This window comes from Periophthalmus magnuspinnatus, chromosome 24 (assembly GCF_009829125.3).
Source record: "Periophthalmus magnuspinnatus isolate fPerMag1 chromosome 24, fPerMag1.2.pri, whole genome shotgun sequence".
Lineage (NCBI taxonomy): Eukaryota > Metazoa > Chordata > Actinopteri > Gobiiformes > Gobiidae > Periophthalmus > Periophthalmus magnuspinnatus.
Window position 1 is genome coordinate 13215462 of NC_047149.1, and position 19056 is coordinate 13234517.

The following is a 19056-nucleotide window of genomic DNA, read 5'->3' on the forward strand; positions in this document are numbered from 1 at the left end:
TCTACTTATAGGCTGCAAAAGTATAAGATAGAACATTCACTGTGTAGACTGTGCTGGCCTATCTGCTAATGAGTGTAGGTCGCCCTTCCGTAGCCATTCAATGTTTGTATGCTGCCATACCAATATTACATACGACTAACTAATTACAATTAATCTTATTTAAATTGAGTAAATAAAATTCTAAACTACGTTTTTGCTTCAATATATAGCTTATCAGTTTCCTTGTATGTATGTCACTGTGCTCCCGATAGTGTTCCAAGCTTCACATTTAGATAAAAATTCAAATTACACACGAATTGCCTGATCTAATCATCTCTGCAATATTTTTGCCTTGCACCCATGAATCTATTACATTTTACCACTCTTTCACCTCTTTAATACTTATTATCACTCTTTAACTTCTTTAATACTTATTACCACTCTTTCACTTCTTTAATACTTATTACCACTCTTTCACTTCTTTAATACTTATTACCACTCTTTCACCTCTTTAATACTTATTACCACTCTTTAACTTCTTTAATACTTATTACCACTCTTTCACCTCTTTAATATTTATTACCACTCTTTAACTTCTTTAATACTTATTACCACTCTTTAACTTCTTTAATACTTATTACCACTCTTTCACCTCTTTAATATTTATTACCACTCTTTAACTTCTTTAATACTTATTACCACTCTTTCACGTCTTCCTCCCATCGTAGCTCGGGCCCCGCCCCCCGATGACGTTGTCAGAAGTTGACGTTAGTTGATTACGGATGTAGGTTCATGCAGAAATAACCACGACTTTTCTCCTCTAAAAAAAGGCCGTGAATAACTTGTAATGGAGCTGTAAGTTATATTTTGTTCATAGTTACTTTATGAAAATACATTTTACGCGTTTATGTATCACTGAGATTGTGACATCCATGGTGTCTTCTGGTAATGCTAGCACAAATTAGCACGGCAGCTAACTTAGTAATTCTGACTTTACACCTGTGCTAAGGCAGGCTGCTGTCCACCTTTGACAAACATTAAAAGTTTAATGTATTACTGTACCTTCGTTGTGTTTTGGATAAATGGTGTTGGTGTTAATTGTTTATTTTCCATACTTTTCAGATTGGCCCCTATGCGGCTCTATACTTTGTCAAAAAGGCACTTTGTCCTGGTGTTTGTAGTGTTTCTACTATGCTTTGGCCTCACAGTCTTCATAGGAATTGCAGGTAACGTTATGTATTACTATATGGCAGCACTGACAATAACAAGAAGCTGTATATTATTACTATTATTATTATTATTATTATTATTATTATTATTATTAACAACCAATTATGTGATGACCATAATAATATCTGTAGGTCCAAGGATAATTGATGAACAAGGACGCAATGGTGAGCAGCTACTTCTGAAGAATTTCTCAGCAAAGGTGAGTATCGTGTCTGTTAAAATGTCACATTTTACAGTAAAATTGTCAATTCATATCATATTGGTTTTTATATCAATTTAACTATGACTTATTATTAATATCACTTTTTCCAGACGGGCCCTTACCGTCTTATATCGCCTCCTCTCACTACTTACAACCAGCAGTTATGGCTAATATGTCTGATGCAGGTTGATCATAGCAATGGTAAGATTTGAAAGCTCAGGTTTACAAATTACAATTTAATCAGTTACTCTTTATGCTACTGATTTTGTAAAAATGCCTAATATCATGGGGTGTGTTGTAGTGGTCGACTTTAAGCAGAGTTTTGAGATTAATGTGGAGCTAAAAGGAGTAATGCAGGATGCCAGTGTAATGCACATAAACAATGTTCCGCAGAAATCTCGAATGTTGCATTGCAGCACAATTGTGAGTATGCATGTTCTCCTTTCTTTATGTTACATTTTTAACTATTCTCCTTAATTTTCAGTATGACACAATAGTAGAAATGATAAATTAAGGATAATCATACTGTAATTGACAATCATTCTATTTCATGATTTGTGGTTTACAATGTTCATTAACCATTGTGATTTTTACTGGACAGAAATGTGATGAGATCATTGTATTACATTTGGGCTTCCTGAACTACACACAGTACCAAGTGACAGTTCATTTCAAAGGCCTTGAAAACATTACCAATGACATTAAGACCAATTTTGTGGTATGTGATTTCTTTTGCAAAAACTTTTATAAAACATTTATATTTAAAAGTAAAATGGCATATTGTCTTTTAGTGGAAAATGTACAACCCCACTTTCTCTCAAGTAGAAATATGGTTTCGCTTTGTCTTTGTGGTGATGACCTTTGTTGTGACAGTAAGAATATATTTTTTTTGTTTTTAAGATAAAGATGCTTTCTATTTCTACACATACTGTTTATTTATGTCATTTTCAATTCATTTTCTTCTTTGTGTTTAAGTGCATGTTTGCTCACTCACTAAGGAAGTTCTCCATGAGAGATTGGGGCATTGAACAAAAATGGATGTCGGTCCTACTTCCTCTGCTTTTACTGTACAATGGTGAGTTGTTTGTTTGAAACTTGTATGAAAAATGTAACATTAAAAGTCAAACATGTTTTTTACATTATCTTAGAAATTGCATATTTGAACTTACCAGAAGACTAGAAACCATTGTGTAGTGACCCTGAAAAGAGATTGAATAAGACCCTCATTAATACTTTCTTTGTGATCTCTGTAGATCCCTTTTTCCCATTGTCATTCCTGGTAAATAGTTGGTTCCCTGGGACATTGGATGCATTTTTTCAGTCACTTTTCCTTTGTGCCCTTTTGTTGTTTTGGCTCTGTGTCTACCATGGTATTAGGGTTCAGGTGAGTTCATCCTGAGAGTTTATTGCTGAGTTTTATTATAAAAGTATTACATAACTGTGATGTGTTTTGAAAATTCAGGGGGAGAGGAAGTGTCTGACATTTTATCTTCCAAAGCTAATAATTGTCGGGCTATTGTGGCTCTCAGCAGTTACACTTGGCATATGGCAAACGTAAGTATTACATCAATACACACACTTATAATGTGTTAAAGTAATGTGTGATAGGATTTGAAAGCACTAACTGTAACTGGTGTCTTTTTCTTTTTCTTAGAGTAAATGAAGTTCAGGACCCAACCTATCAGTACAAAGTCGATATTGGTAACTTTCAGGTAAAACCATATATTGTTTGGATGTAGGGATATGGATATGTAATAAATAAAATAACCTAAAAAATTAGATTAGAAATGAAGTGCATTTGCAACAGATCATAAAAACAAAAGAACACATTTTAACTGTATCATTATCTATACTGTTTTATGTATTCTTTCAGGGCATGAAGGTCTTCTTCCTTATTGTAGTTTCTCTCTACATCCTCTACCTCATTTTCCTGATTGTCAGAGCCTGTTCTGAACTAAAGAACATGCCCTACTCTGGTAAAGTACACTTTTAAACAATAATGTAATTCATCTGAAATTGTATTTATTGTATTTTTTTTTCTTACATTTTTACAAACTCTAGATCTCAGGCTGAAGTTTTTGACAGCATTGACATTTGTGGTCCTGATAATAAGGTACTTTTCCTCAGGTCTTTAGCTTTGATGCATTTAAATGATCTCATGTTATATTGTCATTTTTCCTCTTATTTCTCAGCATGGTTATTCTCTACTTGAGGTTTGGTGCCAAAGCTCTTCAGGACAATTTTGTAGCTGAGCTGTCCACTAATTATCAGAACTATATCCTTTTACTAAAACATATGTGGAAAGTTTTTGTTCAGTTTTGGAATATTATGTTTCCTTATCTAAACATACCAGCTGAATTTTTATCTTTCTATGGTTTACTCAACTTTTACCTGTACACATTAGCGTTTGTGTATTCTCCTTCTAAAAACGCCCTGTATGGTAAGCAAATCTGATTTTACATGTTTCAGAAAACAAAATGTTGTGTTAATTGATGTGATTTGTGGTTTCAGACTCCCAGCTAAAGGATAACCCTGCTTTCTCAATGCTGAATGATTCAGATGATGAAGTTATATATGGGTAAGCAAATTAGTTTGAGTTGTTTTTGTTACAAGTCTCCCCCAACAACTATCGCATTTTTGTTGTTTTTAAGGAGTGATTATGAAGACATGCCTTTACAAAATGGACGGGCAATTAAAGCAACAGCTAAATACCAGGATGAGACTGACAGCGACTGAGGCCACAACCTCATTTTCACCAGTTTCCAATGGATATTTTGGAAAGAACATTACAACTCAATATTATATGTACTGTATATAATAAGTATTTGCACCAATCATGGATATATTGAATGTGTACATAATTTACAGTTTTTTAGAAAGACACCTTCTGAATGTACCACCTGTAGGTCAGTTTGCCTTTGAACATTTAATTGAGTTAAATAGAAAAAAAGAAGACAAAACAGGTGTATTTTCACTTTGAATTCTCGATTTTGTATATCGAGCAGATGTAAACATGCATATTCTTTTCCACTAAATAAGTTTGGGATGGGTTGTTGGAAAAAAAACAAAACATTATTTTGATGCTTAAACCATTGTTTATGTACATGTTTTTCTCAATATGAAATACTTATTTGCATGACTACATAATTTAATTTAAATTACTAGAACTACTGACATGTTTTATTTTTGCACCTTATGTACCTGTGGCCAAACCCTGTAGTACTTTTTAAGTTTTGTTTTATTTAGAATTATTTTATGGGGACTGTATATTGACAAAACCAGCCAAAATCCCTTCTTTGCTTACATTGTAAACTGTATTCTAATCAAAAATTGTGCCTTGTTTTTACATTATGTGCAACATTCTTAAACTGTCATGGGAAATTCTTAATTTAAATGTGTAATATTGTGCAACATTGTGGCTTCAGTTTTACCAGTAAATGTGACTTGATGTGAGTTTATAAGCATGTTAATTTATGCTTCTTATGTGTAAATAAAACGTTTTCTAAACAGTGAATACAAAGAAATGTTATTTTAATGCAGAACAATACATGAAAATAGAATCAAAGACAAAATGCAAAACATCAAATGGCCAATCCAAAAACTGTGACGATGCAGTACATTGACTTGTTTTCCCACCTCACTGCACAGCTTCCTGTTCAACATACAATTACACTTTATTTTAGGTTTCTTGCAGAATAGATCAACATTGAATAATTACCGTCAGTAGTGTTATCCCAAAAACATGCATTAGCTGTTTGCAGGCCAGCTCCATTTTTCTGCATGATGACACAGGTTACTACAAAAGAAGCAAAATACCTTTAAAACAACAAAAAATCTTATTTAAAATGTTTTTGTTTTGTTTTTTACTTTTCACCTACCAATATATTTGAAAGGCTTCCCTAGTTTGCTGAGCTGACTAAGGCACTGCTCCACAACATTGGTTGTCCATTGATTGACCCTGTTGTGCTGATAGGTATTCCCACCAATGGTTGCCTCAACGGACTACAATGAAAAAAACAAACAACCAAAAAAACAAAAACAAAAAAACAAAAACAAGAATAATGTAACTTCCGCTGCTTGTTTTGGGAGGACATTTAGTAAGAAGTCAGGCTACACTTCTGGTAATCACTGAAACGTCTACACGTCTAACATTCGGACAACAGGCATAGGCCACAAATTCATCAAACACAATTAATAGAGGACTGGATGTGAATGATGTTACATACATTTTATGATGGTGTTAATCCTATTTTCCTTTAAGGCGATGTCCATTACAGTTCTAACATTTGTTTAATTTATAGCAAATTGTATCCAGATTTGGTCCTCTGGGTAGTTACTTTGTTAAGAACTGCTATTACAATGATGTAGTTCCATTTTAAACCAGGTTTAGCCCAATTTACATACGGAATATTTCTGTTTTAGAGCTGTTTTTTGATCTGGTGGTACTCAGAAAGCCTATTTTTGTTTTAAGTGATACATTGTGTGGAAAGTCTGATAAAACATCAGCCTGCTTAGGTGGAAATTAGCATTAGTGGTACAACCTGGTACACGCTACAGCAAGATTAAGATTAATTTGTAACTTTAGCTAATTAAATCCTGAAGAGTCAAATAATACTTGGCACAATGCTCGCTACACATTAACTTTGCTTAGCAACCGTAGGAGTCCTTAGAAACGGTGAAGTAAATATGAGAAACAGCACTGTGAGATACATAAACTTGCCCGAAAAACAAGTGAACTGACCTCTTTTATTATTTTGCTAACTTCTTCAACGACAAAGGTTGTCTGTTAAAAGAAGCAGAACATGTAGTTAGACTGTGACATCATCGTAAACACTCCATGGCTAGAAACTAGCTGTTGCCAAGTAACGTTAGTTCCATCGCTGTTAACAACACCGTACCGGTAAAATACCAACAAAGTGGTTGAATTTTATTTCATAAAAAGTTGTATATAATTTGATATGACAAACACACTTTTGAAAATACTAACCTCATCCTCAGCCTGAAATTCGTCCATTCTAGTCAGCGGGCGACACGATCGCGATCAGGATGCGATGCTTTAAGCAAAACCCGGAAACAGCAAGAACAAGGTTTCAAAATAAATGTCGATGATTTGTGAAAATAATAATTCACCATTTAAGTGTTTGTTATATTAATACGATATTAAAAGAAAAACGGCACTCGTGTTTATTATGGTTAAAAGAAAGTTCTATGCTGCAATACATGCTGTAAAATAGTGTATCGTAATGCCCCGTGCTCACGGGTAAGAAGCATACGCCTTGTTCCTTTCAACGTGTTTATTACCAAAATGACAGTTCTCAAACGAGCTGCTATTAAGCCACAGCTCACGCTAACTCTTAACATAAACCCGGACCTCAGTCTTCATTCCCGATTTTTTCAAACCCATGACAAGACAAGAACTCGTTTTGCACTTTTTAACCACGAACACATTGATAAAACACCCCACAGCGCCCCCTCCTGACGCAACAGGGATAAAACAAGAACACTTGTTATTACAATATATATTTTTTTTTTATTAAAGAGCTTGTTAATAAACCTTTGAGTCCATTATATAAACCGCAGTTACTTCTGAGTGATTGGAAATGAGTTTTGATCCATTAACTGTCCCACTCTGTCCTGCAGTGTCTGCACCACTTCTGCGAGTATGAAGACGTGTGTGTCGTCCAAGTCTTTGAGAATGAACTTCTTTCCGAGGGCCATTGTTTCATCCAAGTAAAGCAGGAACTGTTTCATAGCAGGGTCACTAGTTCAAGCACAAATATACAGGACAAAAACATTAGTTATGAACACTAGCAGGGCATCAGCTGCATTCAAATCGAGTATAGGGGCCTAAAGTGTAGGCTTATACTGTACAACAGTGGATTACACAAATGTGCATATAACAGGTTTACATGTTTCACACATACACACAACTGTGAAAATCAAGCAAACTTTGAACCTTATTGATAGTAAGGCTCAAGTGAGGAATTGGGTGCGTTTAAGATGCCGAAATTCTCGCATGGATTGAGGGCACCTGCTGCAGCCGAGGGGAAGGATTAAAAGGCTGAAATCAACTTGGACACTTCACGAGGCCAAGAACAGCCAGGCGGCCTCAGATCACCGAGTTCCGGTGACAGGGACTCCCGTGTTGCACTGAATAAAACTACATAAAACTTTGTGAATGCATTCTCCCGTTTCCTCCACACATCACAGACTGACACCACATCACCAAAGTAAAGACTACAAAGCTCACAATAAAGTTTACACGCTTAGGCCTGATCTGTAGTGAAAATGAGTTTTAGCTCATCAAAACATGTCGGATCCAATCATCCGTGAGTCTAACACGTCAGTGCACGTGTTTGACAGCACTGCTTTTCCCAGGCTTTGAAATCCATGAAGGCGGGTGAAGGCAGAAGCATTTCCTTTCTTCGTTTTCACCCGTCTTGATCTCACGGCACTACCGTGGCCTACGTAGCGGTGTCTTAGGGCCATTCGCCCGCAGTCGCCTTCACCGCCTTGCTCATCTTAAATACGCCCATTACCTCTTCGTATACCTGATCTGCTGCCCATGTCCAACCAGGCATCAAACTCAAGAAAACTTTCTCAAAATAGAATAAGTATGTCAAATCTTAAGTAAAATCGTAAATACTAATTATGATAACTAAGTCTTAGTAATGGCTCGTCTACATTGGCATGCACTTTAAAAACTACTCTTCAACTTATCAAATATGATGTAGCTATGTGATAATGCCCTCACCATTCAACGAGAACTCCTTTGTGCACGTTTACCATGTTGATCGAGTTCGTTAATGGAGAAAAAAATCCTGCGTTACAAAAAAAAATGAATTAGCTTTGTTAGCATTAGCAGAGACTTTTATGAATGTGTCTAGTTATAACCCTAGGTTAGTGTTAGCGTTTTGGCACATAAATACTACACATGTGCCAAAAAGAAAAGCAAACACTACAAAGACCTAACACCGGAATTCCAAAACTGAATTTGATTAGAAGAGTCGCTACTCGCTACCGTGTTTATGCGCGACGGGTGATGCGGATGCTAGAATCTACGGAGAGCTTAGAGGGACAGGACAGTATCGATGCTTAAAATGAATACGAGGAAATTAACCTAAACTATATATATATATACATATATACATTTTATATATATATATATATATATACACATATATATATACATACATATATATATATATATACATATATATATATATATAGAGAGAGTGCATTATTAAGTGCAAAACAGACATTTAGGCTACTTTTATTTCATGTCATGCAGTCAAGGTCATAAATTGATGACTATGACTCTGCACAATTAGATTTATTTTCTGACCAAATAAGCCATTTAAAACAGGGTACAGAACTGCAATCAGTTGGCTATGCAATAAAGAGGACCAGCTGTTTATACACGAAGAAAATGGCATCCTAGTAGAAAAGCACCCCAAGTAGTATTTTAGGTTTAGTATTTACAATAGAATGTACACACTACATACACAAATGTAGATGGCCCTGTTTCATAAAGCAGGTCGAATTAACACCGAGTTTATTTCCTGACTCAGTTATCCAATTCAAACAGGTGCCACTCAGTTTCCTGTTTCAGAAAACAGGTTTGGAGTAGAGTTAGACCACTCCAAGTCTGAAGTTTAGCTAAGGAGAAATGCCATGATCAGCGGATCCCAGAAAAGAGCATTCACCATGACAACGGCAAACTAGAGGAAGCTTTCATCTTCAAGGGACATGCATGCAAAGTTGATCATTTGCAAAGAGATTTATGAGGGCAATACATTGTGTGGACAAGTTAAATTAAAGTTAATAATTAGTATGATGCAAAAAAACATTAAAACCCATGATTTATTTTTCACACATGTGCTTTTGTAGGAAGGTCATATATATTATATATATGTGAGTATTTGGAGACATAAACTGTACTTTTATATGTGATATTAAATACATTTACAAACAACAATCAAGTAAATTGATCTATTTGCTTGATATCAAGCTGATAAACTTCACCAAAAAATTTAAGAAGTTATCATATGCAGTTATTTGTGTTATATTATAAATTACAAACTGAAACAAAACATATAAATGTGGAAAATAATTTAAATTGAAGGTAAAACTAAGTATAATGATGAGAATTGAACTGTTCCTACATCAGTGAAGGGGGAAGTGAACTGTCCAATCAGAGCTCTCCTTCAGGAATGGACACAAGTTAAACACTGGGTTAGTGAAATAAACCTGTCAGATTAGGTTACCATGGTGACTGACTTGAGGTTTAAGTTTAGGTTAACTCTCTATGTGAAACTAAACACTCTGAGTTGATCTGGACTAAACCTGCTTCCTGAAACGGGGCCAAAGTCATACATTTATATGCACAACCCCAAGAGGCAGGTTACAGTGGTTTGAGGCAAAGGGCTTCCCCTGCTTAAGGTAAACTGATTTAATGTCTGGCATTCATATTAGGAGTTGATGTATTTGTGCAGTGCTTCCTGAATAAACTGGAGGCTTCGTCTGTATAGAAACGAGTTCTTCTTCTCTGGCTTACAGATGTTCAGATGATCGACATCCACCTCAATGAGCTCTCCAATGCCAAGATCTAAAAAGGTAAAATAATAATAATTTAAAAAAAAGAAAACTGAAGCTTTCACTTCCACCAAGACATTTGTTTTTAAGAGTGTACCTGCTGATTGCGTTGGCACCACCAGTATTTTGATCATAGGTCCAATGATAGTAGGAAGGGTCTCAGCAAAACTAAGAACTTGAATGTCCCTTTTTTTGACTATGTTCAAAAAGCCCTCATTAAGGTTACAGAGTGCTGGAGAGTCTTAAAAGACAAAATAACAGTGCATTAGTTTCAGATAATTTCTTTAAACCCATCCCATTTTCTCACTGACCTCTGCATAGCTCCCTGACTTCTATTGAAGGAAACAGCAGATATCTGACATTGATCGAGTACTCAGCCATGTAGGTGCCACGATGAGGGACGCTATAAAATAAAATGCCTTTGGTGTTTTTTAGCAACTCTTGCATGTTTGGGTCCTCTGCAGCGTTAAGCAGCATTTTCTTGACAAGCAGCCCTTAAGACAAAAGGTTAAGAAATAGGGTAAAAGACACAAGTACTGTAGATATAGTCAAATCTGTAGGTTTAGATAATACACACTAGGTTCAACAATTTATCAATACAGACAATTATTTGATCATTCAGTAAAAGTAAATAAGAGTAGGTGTCTGTGTAGACCCTCAGTCGTCCAGGCCTGATCCATAGCAAACAACGAAGTTAAATCTGTCAACTGAAAAAATCTTGTAGGAGTGAAGACGTTTCGCTGCTCATGCAAGCCGCTTCTTCAGTTCTGGACTGAACTGAAGAAGTGGCTTGTAAGAGTGGATAGATGCATACCTCCCATACTGTGGGCGACCCAGACCACTGGTCTTTGTCCAACTCCAGCCTGCTGCAACTTTTTCAGCAGTTCCTGGCTCCTGTAGGCTAATGACTTCCTAAAGTGATGCAAGAGAAATTTATATTTATTACAACTGCATCATATTGCAATGTGAAATAAATCAATAGGTCCATTAAAAACATTACTCTTTCCATAAGAAAATCAGAAGTCTCACCTCTGATCCTCAGCAGGGCACTTGGACATCCAGTCACTGAGATGAGTGTCATAATCCACAGATAACACTCTAATATTAGGGCAATCTGCTGCCAGCCAAGACTATAAAAACATAACAATAACATTATTATTATTATTATTATTATTATTAAAGTTAAGGCTTACTTTGGGCCAGCACTCTGTGTAGTCATTTCTATGCTCCATGTCATCATCCTCAGATGAGTTACTACGGTCTTTCTGTCGCCATGTTTTAAAAGCTGCACCTAAAATCCCATGAATGAAGAGTACATCTGCTTTGATATCCTGACTAGAAAAAGACAACAGATTATGAAATGGTTGTACTACATTAAAAATAAAAGGTCATACAGTGGGGTAAAAAAGTATTTAGTCAGCCACCAATTGTGCAAGTTCTTCCACTTAAAAAGATGAGAGGCCTGTAATGTTCATCATAGGTACACTTCAACTATGAGACAGAATGTGGGGAAAGAATCCAGAAAATCACAGTATAGGATTTTAATGATAATGATTTAAGGATTTATAACAAAGTATAAATGAACTTTTGTTATTGACCAAATACTCATTTTCCACCATAATTTGCAAATAAATTCTTTAAAAAAATCAGACATGTGATCTTCTGGATTTTTTTCCCTCATTTTGACTCTCATAGCTGAAGTGTACCTGTGATGAAAATTAAAGGTCTATCTCATCTTTTTAAGTGGGAGAACTTGCACAATTGGTGGCTGACTAAATACATTTTTGCCCCACTGTAAATTCATATTGTATTCACTATATTTTGTTACAACAGCGAGCTAATTGCTTTCCTACTTGCCGCGTGTTTGGGGATGGAGAACATATATCCCATCCTGGTATTTCTCCATAACTGTTTCCCTATCCAAGTTGGCAAGAGCACGGGCTGCATGGGAGGCTTGCATGACATGAGGGGACTGCATCATTTCAGCCAAGACAGACACCCACCCTAAAAGGTATACAAGTCAAACATGATCAAAGCAAACTACACTACATAGTCAAAGTAATTTTTCGAGGCATACCAGACTGTACAATGTCTTGGTGAAGGCTCTCATTAATTGCCAAATTTCCTATGATGCGAACAATATTTCTTTGAATTTTAAGTGAATCTTTGCGAAGCTGGAAAATTTTCTCAAGCAGATGCAGGCCCCCATTTTTAACAATAGGACCACAGTGACTCTGAACCTGTAACAAGAAAACAAAAGTATCAATAGTTCAATCAGATCTAGCCAACACTGATCTAATAACCTAATATTAAATTTACCTTTGAATGTTGCACCAAAGCTTGTAAACAAAAGGACTCCACCTTTTCAGAAGGGACTGAAGTCAGGCTCTGGGCATAGGGCAGTCCATTACCACCAAAACACCATAGTCCTCCCTATAATATTGTACATACCACTTAGTCTGGATAAAAAAATACAATGCAATTTAAAACAGACATCAACTAAAACAACTACCCGTTGTGCTGCCAAAGACTGAGTGCTCTCCCGGAGAGCCAGAGAAGTAAAGTATTGAACACATTTGTCCACCTCTGACTGAGGCAGAGAGCCCAACAGCTGCCTCAGTCCATCTTCTGCAGACACATCCTATGCAATGGATAAAATGAAAAAAATATTACAATGACACAAATGTTGTAGGGTTACTCAGCACTGGGGCAATTGGTTGTTATCAAGTAAAGTGGCATCACAGGAGGAGTTCTTCCCTCACACCTGGAGCTACAGCAAAGAGAGAATTAGCCTTAGCAGGATTTAAATAAAGATTGGGGTGCTGCAATTACATCCATTTGGGAACACCTAAATCAAAACACTCTATGAACACTCAGTTAAATAAAATCATAATAAAACGTTTAAATGTAAATGATATCCGAAATGCAACAAGAGGAAGAGTTGGGAGTAAGGGAAGCAGAAGTGAGTAATCTCAAAACATACACCATTTAATCAAACAGATAAGATGCTTGTTTATCTATTTATACAAATTTGTGGCAATATTTGCTCAATAAAATGCAATATATAATAAAAAAAAAATTAGGAACATCAATTGCATAAAGTAATTAATAGGTCTTAGCAAAAAGGCCCTGTTATACATACCTCCTGAGCGTTTAAAAGGGCTGGTGGTGGCCTGAAGAAGCGCAGGTCAACCTGAGGAGTCCTGGCCAAACCCACTGCTGTTCGCTGGTCTATAACCTGAGCTGCTGTTTGATACTGATAATCTGAAATATGAATAAAATCTATAACATTTCAAGAGGTTAATACTATAAGAATAAGAGGTGGGAGATAAATCTCTCTGTAATCTTAAAAAAAAAAGTGTAAACAGTGATTTTTCTGCACATTTATATTAAGTTTTAGAGTATTTCTTTGTGTGATGAACATTAACATTTGCAAGCACTTTTTACATTTCCAGTGGATTGTATGCCATTGTGAAATAAAGAAATTGAGATTTTGTCAAGATTGCCCACCTCTGGTAGTCATCGAACAAAGAAGTTAAAAATGTTACCATGCCAGTTGTGATTTTCTCCAAGTTCCTGAACAGCCTGCAGACGAACAGCTTTGTTGGCTGATTTTGCCTTTTTCAGGAGGACCCATAAAGCCACCTCATGTGGGTCAGCATCCACATGGCGAAAATGCTCTGTTTATGTAAAAAGTGGGGGAGTAATGAGTGACAAATATTATAACACCTTTGTGCCTTAAGGGAAGAAAAGCACTATATAAATGCAACAATTTTTTGCATTTGTATATTAAACTACACTATGACAGCCATATCTGCTACTAGAGCTACATAGAGGAAGAGTAGACTTCCACAAGAGCAGTTGTAAAATTACAGACCTTCTGGTTCCATACACTGACTTTTGGATGCCATCAAAGCTTTAATCATTAAAAGCTAACTGTTAAATTATTAGAATATATCACAGATCACAGTCTACTAGATTTGACAGAATCAAACAGACAGTGTGGTGGTGCCAGAAAAACAGGAAGTGTATATGTAGACAGGTGTTTCCTTTAACCACCAGGCCACAGATTGGTCACTCTGTTCCATCTTATGTAAAAGACTAGCGGTAGTATGGTATGGCCAAAATCAAATCAAAACTTTACCATCAAGAGACTGTTGAAAGAGCCAAGAAGACACTTCTAAGAAACGCCGTGCTGCTTTATGTAGCTCCTTTCTTGCTTTTTGTGTAAGTTCTGGAACAATCATTTATAGTTGAAACACTAAAACATTACCACAATTTTAACATTAATGTATTACAACAGTTCAGTGTTTAATATGGAATACAATTTTATACATGCAGTGCCACACCCTAGGAATGCTATAGCAGTTATCATTATCAAGGGATAGAGAGGAATAGTGTGTCAAGACAGGGCAACCAAACACAAAGGCATTTATAAACATTCAGTCTTCTTTTTAAGGAGAATATAGGAGAGGTGAATGTGGTGCCCCCTCAGTCTAAACGACGACGATAATGGTATTTTAAAAGTTGCATTTTGTTGCCACTACATTATCCTAAATATTTAAATATACAAATGCTGGGCAAAAAGGTCTGCTCCAAGATTAAACAAGTCAGTAAGTAACACTTAAGATCTACAAGATTAAATTATTCGAATGAAAAATATTTGTGCCACCAAAATCTATCAGAAGCACTGTAGCTACACAGTGAAAACACTTTGTACTTACCTGCAGCGAAGTTGTCTTTTTCTTCTGAAGAGACTCCTTTAAGATAGATATACGATTTGTATTTCTCTTTGACAACAGCACTAGTGTCAATAGTTATAGCCTTGTCCAAAGCAGCCACTTCATATGTGATGAAGAGACAGCCACTGTGTAAGGAAAAGTGATTTAATAATAAATTTAAATAAATAAGTAAATAATAATAAGCTACATGTTTTGACAGCCACTTACCCCAAGACAACTGCACCTGTTACTTTGGCTACTTTTCCTGAAAAAAGAAAATGTAGGCCAATATTATATTAAAAAAAATATCCTATGGCGGTCATGGCCAAGAATCTTTGTAGTATTCTTTAGGCTGTTGAATAGGTATGTTGTACATTGCTCAGAATATGAATTGCTATCTAAGACTATTGTAGGTAAGTAATAGTTGTGACTCACTAATCAAGTTTCTCCATTGAAAAGCTTCAGACCCTGTTGTTGAACTCAGCTTTCGACAGTGAATCAAACGCAGTGCTGCACCAGACATCCTCTGTGAGTATGCACAAAGACATGGGGCCTGAAAAATATGATATTATATTAACTAGATTAAAAAAGCAACCTAGAAACCGGGGTCTGTGTTAACCTACAGCTAGCTGTTACATTGCTAGCTATTTGTGCGGTGTCCTATTTTAGCTACCTACAAACTTCATTAATCGCAAGACAACCACAGCAATAACGACAGTAAATATTTTATATTTACGTTGCCGTATAAATATGTTGTAGTTTACCTTTTAACTAAGGACAACAATTAAAAGTTTGTTTTTATAATCGCAGCGCAGAAGTCAACGGAAAGAGAGTGGTCTCACAAATAATACGTCACGAAGCGCGTCACCGCCGCCTCTTTTTTTTCTTTCTTGTTTCTTTTTTCTTTCTTTCTTTCTTTCTTTCTTTCTTTCTTTCTTTCTTCTTCTTCTTCTTCTTTTTTTTTAACCAAGAAACATTATGGCTGAAAACTGTATTTTTAATCAACGTACATGTCCCCAATGTTACAATCTCTTCAAAGAGTGAGTACTGAACAGTTTATAATGCTGGAAATACTTATTGCATGTTGATTATTTAATTGAAAAGTTTTGTCCGACATACTATGGCTCTATAATAAGAATTCATAAGAAATACCATGAGACAAACAGAGACATATTCCAAATGTACAAACTTTGTTATGTCATACTTTGCAAAACAACCTTTATTGACCAAACAGCCTAAACATAATTTGTCAATCAGTCATTCTGAACATATCTAAATACTTTGAAACACATATCAAACATAACAGCAGTTGCCCTCAAAATATATGCACATTATTTTTACGCTTATATAGAATCATAGTCTTGAAGGTTTTCTTGTTTACCCACTTGTAGGATCTGTCACATAATTCTTAAATTATATATCTAACAAAATTTTCTTTACATAAATAACTTCCCACATTGTACGTTACAGAACACAATTAATTCAATAAAAGTATACAGTATAAATGTCCCTTAACCATTACGCTCTCTGGTCTATCTCCTCAGGTGCTTGTTTCCTGATAAGCTCGGATGATGCTCTCATAAGCTGGAGGTGGAGTTTGTGTTACATGGAAACCTCTCAGACTTGTGTTTCCCCAAAAAGACTCTGGTCTGGATGGATCAACAGCAACCTGCTCAGAGGCTTGAGCTGTCCCTGTGGAGGAGGTCAAAGTTGGGGTACGTGGAAGTGAAGTTGGGCTCCCCTCCTCTGCCTCTCTTGCAATTTGGCTGCAATGGAGCAAAGGGTGGAATGTGGATCCTCTAAAGCTTGATTTGTACCCCAATGGGTCCAGCTGATCAGGGGAAGAGCTCTGGCGGTGGAAGCTAAAGGCAGCTCCCAGTAAGTTGTTGTTACTGCGGCGATCGTAGCTGTTGTTGCGTTTGAAATTGGGGCGCGACCGTGAAGAGGTGCGGGATTTGCGAGAGGGCCGTCGTGTGATGCTTACAGAGCCTGCCTTGCGCCGGGACATCCAGGTTAGGAGCACATAGATCACAGCACCCAAGACTAGACCCACAGCCACCGACACACAGAAAGCAATGATCAGAGGCACTATGAAAACAACAAAAAAAACTATTACAAAAAGATAATACCAATGGTATTAAGCAATTCTTTTGTAAGCTTGTAAGTATTTAGGGAGCGTATATTTAGAAGATTGTTGACATGGAACAAGTCCCTAATAACACCATTTCCTCTTTTACAGCACTAAAAATAAGTGCCAAAACATTACAAAGGGAACAAACTATTTCATGTGTGCATTACACACAAACCCAGTTTCTTTTTTAGGAAGAACCAGTGCCAATGAGTTTGTTGGAAAGCAAGACAAGAATGCAACAGTTAAAACAAACCCATATGGTCACACGCCAACAAAAACAAATCATTTTCCTTCAATAACACTACAACTATGTTGTAGTTTTTAGGTTCATAAGTTAATACAGGCACTTGTACATTTTTAAGCCTGTTTAGAAACATATCTTGTTTTTTAAAACACAGAATACTAATACTAATTACATTTAACTAGCGATCATTAAAGCTTGGATTCCCAGGAGAACATATTTTGACTCTAAAATGAAAACCACATCAAAAAGTCAAGAACTCACCTGCATCATAAGACTGAAGTATTTCCAGAAAGATATTTGTGCTGTTCTCTGCCATGACTTGGTTGCCTGTGTCAGAGAAGAAGACAATTTTTATAGCCTACTTTTCCTCTCCCAACTTCTCATTTCCCCCTTGAAAAAAGAATGCTTTGCTTTAAACTTCTGATGGATTTTCCTGGTCTTGTGTATGCTCTCCAAGTCCCTCTTACGGAGCCTCCGACCAGAAGAAATGCGAGAGGCAATCCGTTGTGGAAGTTGGAAAACCACACTGTCACATTTCCTGCTTGGAAATACAGCTACAGGAGTGGCTTATCTATTTAAGACAGAGATCCTGGAGGTGGGGTAACTAAAGGGTGTTGCTAAAATCACATCCTTAGCGATTACTTCCTTTTGAGATGATAAACTGGGGTCCCGTACTGTGTAATTTATCTTTTACCTAATAATTTATGTTACAGAATCCAACAAAACAAATGACTCAAAACCATATGTCATCTGGATCTAACATTAGTGAATATTTAAAATGTTCTGACTTGTACTTATACCACAGAGACCACAGGCATCTGTGTTTGGTCGTGAGAGGAAAATATTAAAATTGGACCAATAGTCTAAAACATTAAACAAACAATAGTGTGGTGTCTTTAAGAATCTGCCCTAACTTTTCCATATACCCTGCCTAAGAACCAATTGTTTTTTTTAAGTAAAATTGTGATTTAATATTTATTTTAGTGGTTTTAATGTATTGTGTATTTTGCCATACTCTGATGTGCAAAGTCATCATTTTTAGCTCCAAGGAAGGATATGGATATTCATTCGGTATTGGTATGCAACCTCAGCAGCGTCAAAGTATAAGTACAGTGTTTCTCAAAGTCTGGCAAAGATATTATTTCTGGTATTCAGCCTACTTTGTCTGTCTGAATCTTAATTTACCTAGACCTCCTACTGTATTGCTCAGCACTTTGGGCAGTACTGTTGGTTTTAAATTTAAATGTATAAATGCATCTAACCTTGACTTGTATTATTTTCTGTTTACTGTTTATTTAGTCCACTTTATGCAGTTTAATACTTGAATAGATAACAAGTATAGCATGTTATATAAAATGACAACCATAATATCGCTGTCCTTAGCGGCCCTCCTTGCCCAACATTTCCTTTGATTGTTAAAGTTGCTGTGAAACCTGCCCATATATCCAGCAAAAAAACGCTCTATGAGCAGACATGCTGTCAACAGAAAGGTCACTGGTGGGGACATTGGTTTGCGTCATTGCTTTTTGTTTAAACAAACTAAAAATCCGTAGTTTGATAGGTGTTAAGCGGATTCCACAAATATCTTATATTCACTTCAAGTCTTTTAGTTTCTTGAAGTTAAAGTAAGCACTCGACAAGATAATGCGGTTATGAGATAATAAATGCTTTGCACATTTTAATACAATTTTCCAATCTAAAACAGTTTAATAATTAATGTAAGTTATGTATTGTACTGACAGTATTCAGATACTCCTGTACTTAAGTAATATATTTTACAGTGCTAAGAGCACTCTTACTTAAGTAAAATTATTGGTTACTCATCCTACTTTTAGTAACACTTCACTGCTTTATGTTTACTTTATTTGAAACATTTGTGTTTTATTGCACTGCTCCCTCAGATAGTTTTACTTTTCTCTCATTTTCTGTCAATCCTTTGAAAAAATGTTTTTTC

General features: G+C 36.0%; 5 protein-coding genes across 5 annotated transcripts; 1 reads left to right on the top strand and 4 right to left on the bottom strand.

The window, feature by feature from the left end:
• Nucleotides 1–730: 730 nt before the first annotated feature.
• On the top strand, nucleotides 731–4920 carry tmem181 (transmembrane protein 181). Its single transcript, XM_033991297.2, has 17 exons — nucleotides 731–834; nucleotides 1102–1205; nucleotides 1341–1408; nucleotides 1522–1612; nucleotides 1713–1834; nucleotides 2013–2129; nucleotides 2203–2283; nucleotides 2387–2486; nucleotides 2665–2795; nucleotides 2874–2965; nucleotides 3066–3123; nucleotides 3285–3387; nucleotides 3473–3524; nucleotides 3604–3686; nucleotides 3762–3851; nucleotides 3923–3989; nucleotides 4063–4920. Exons 1-17 carry the CDS (start codon nucleotides 827–829, stop codon nucleotides 4145–4147), a joined length of 1452 nt encoding a protein of 483 aa, XP_033847188.1. The 5' UTR covers nucleotides 731–826; the 3' UTR covers nucleotides 4148–4920.
• Nucleotides 4921–4952: 32 nt separating this feature from the next.
• dynlt1b (dynein light chain Tctex-type 1b) lies at nucleotides 4953–6483 on the bottom strand. The gene is made up of 5 exons (XM_033991299.2): nucleotides 6399–6483; nucleotides 6153–6194; nucleotides 5290–5413; nucleotides 5130–5207; nucleotides 4953–5063 (listed from the first exon to the last, which is right to left on the bottom strand). Exons 1-5 carry the CDS (start codon nucleotides 6423–6425, stop codon nucleotides 4993–4995), a joined length of 342 nt encoding a protein of 113 aa, XP_033847190.1. The 5' UTR covers nucleotides 6426–6483; the 3' UTR covers nucleotides 4953–4992.
• Nucleotides 6484–6947: 464 nt separating this feature from the next.
• On the bottom strand, nucleotides 6948–8460 carry gtf2h5 (general transcription factor IIH, polypeptide 5). The gene is made up of 3 exons (XM_033990868.2): nucleotides 8433–8460; nucleotides 8166–8232; nucleotides 6948–7172 (listed from the first exon to the last, which is right to left on the bottom strand). Exons 2-3 carry the CDS (start codon nucleotides 8198–8200, stop codon nucleotides 6992–6994), a joined length of 216 nt encoding a protein of 71 aa, XP_033846759.1. The 5' UTR covers nucleotides 8201–8232; nucleotides 8433–8460; the 3' UTR covers nucleotides 6948–6991.
• Nucleotides 8461–8690: 230 nt separating this feature from the next.
• serac1 (serine active site containing 1) lies at nucleotides 8691–15583 on the bottom strand. The gene is made up of 17 exons (XM_033990866.2): nucleotides 15492–15583; nucleotides 15163–15280; nucleotides 14956–14992; nucleotides 14731–14873; nucleotides 14151–14240; nucleotides 13555–13686; nucleotides 13149–13270; nucleotides 12519–12647; nucleotides 12326–12439; nucleotides 12084–12246; nucleotides 11860–12010; nucleotides 11200–11341; nucleotides 11036–11136; nucleotides 10821–10918; nucleotides 10318–10500; nucleotides 10104–10247; nucleotides 8691–10019 (listed from the first exon to the last, which is right to left on the bottom strand). The coding sequence occupies exons 2-17, from the start codon at nucleotides 15248–15250 to the stop codon at nucleotides 9883–9885; spliced, it is 1974 nt and encodes a 657-aa protein (XP_033846757.1). The 5' UTR covers nucleotides 15251–15280; nucleotides 15492–15583; the 3' UTR covers nucleotides 8691–9882.
• A 575-nt stretch (nucleotides 15584–16158) lies between these two features.
• myct1a (myc target 1a) lies at nucleotides 16159–17637 on the bottom strand. The gene is made up of 2 exons (XM_033990867.2): nucleotides 17364–17637; nucleotides 16159–16815 (listed from the first exon to the last, which is right to left on the bottom strand). Exons 1-2 carry the CDS (start codon nucleotides 17416–17418, stop codon nucleotides 16268–16270), a joined length of 603 nt encoding a protein of 200 aa, XP_033846758.1. The 5' UTR covers nucleotides 17419–17637; the 3' UTR covers nucleotides 16159–16267.
• Nucleotides 17638–19056: the final 1419 nt, after the last annotated feature.

Bases quoted from the DNA above. Each gene is read 5' to 3' on its own strand.
- tmem181 (XM_033991297.2), top strand. The intron at 1,835-2,012 runs GTGAGTATGCAT...TTTACTGGACAG, and splicing joins TGTTGCATTGCAGCACAATT to AAATGTGATGAGATCATTGT. The intron at 3,124-3,284 runs GTAAAACCATAT...GTATTCTTTCAG, and splicing joins TCGATATTGGTAACTTTCAG to GGCATGAAGGTCTTCTTCCT.
- dynlt1b (XM_033991299.2), bottom strand. From the start codon at position 6,425: ATGGACGAATTTCAGGCTGAGGATGAG. The intron at 5,414-6,152 runs GTCAGTTCACTT...TTTTCATTGTAG, and splicing joins TTAGCAAAATAATAAAAGAG to TCCGTTGAGGCAACCATTGG. The intron at 5,208-5,289 runs GTAGGTGAAAAG...CTTCTTTTGTAG, and splicing joins GAAGCCTTTCAAATATATTG to TAACCTGTGTCATCATGCAG.
- gtf2h5 (XM_033990868.2), bottom strand. From the start codon at position 8,200: ATGGTAAACGTGCACAAAGGAGTTCTCGTTGAATG. The intron at 7,173-8,165 runs GTGAGGGCATTA...TGCTTGAACTAG, and splicing joins AAAGGAGTTCTCGTTGAATG to TGACCCTGCTATGAAACAGT.
- serac1 (XM_033990866.2), bottom strand. From the start codon at position 15,250: ATGTCTGGTGCAGCACTGCGTTTGATTCACTGTCGAAAGCTGAGTTCA. The intron at 13,687-14,150 runs GTAAAGTTTTGA...TTACATAAACAG, and splicing joins CTTTCAACAGTCTCTTGATG to AGCATTTTCGCCATGTGGAT. The intron at 10,248-10,317 runs GTCAGTGAGAAA...TTGTCTTTTAAG, and splicing joins AGTCAGGGAGCTATGCAGAG to ACTCTCCAGCACTCTGTAAC.
- myct1a (XM_033990867.2), bottom strand. From the start codon at position 17,418: ATGGCAGAGAACAGCACAAATATCTTTCTGGAAATACTTCAGTCTTAT. The intron at 16,816-17,363 runs GTGAGTTCTTGA...TTGTTTTCATAG, and splicing joins ACTTCAGTCTTATGATGCAG to TGCCTCTGATCATTGCTTTC.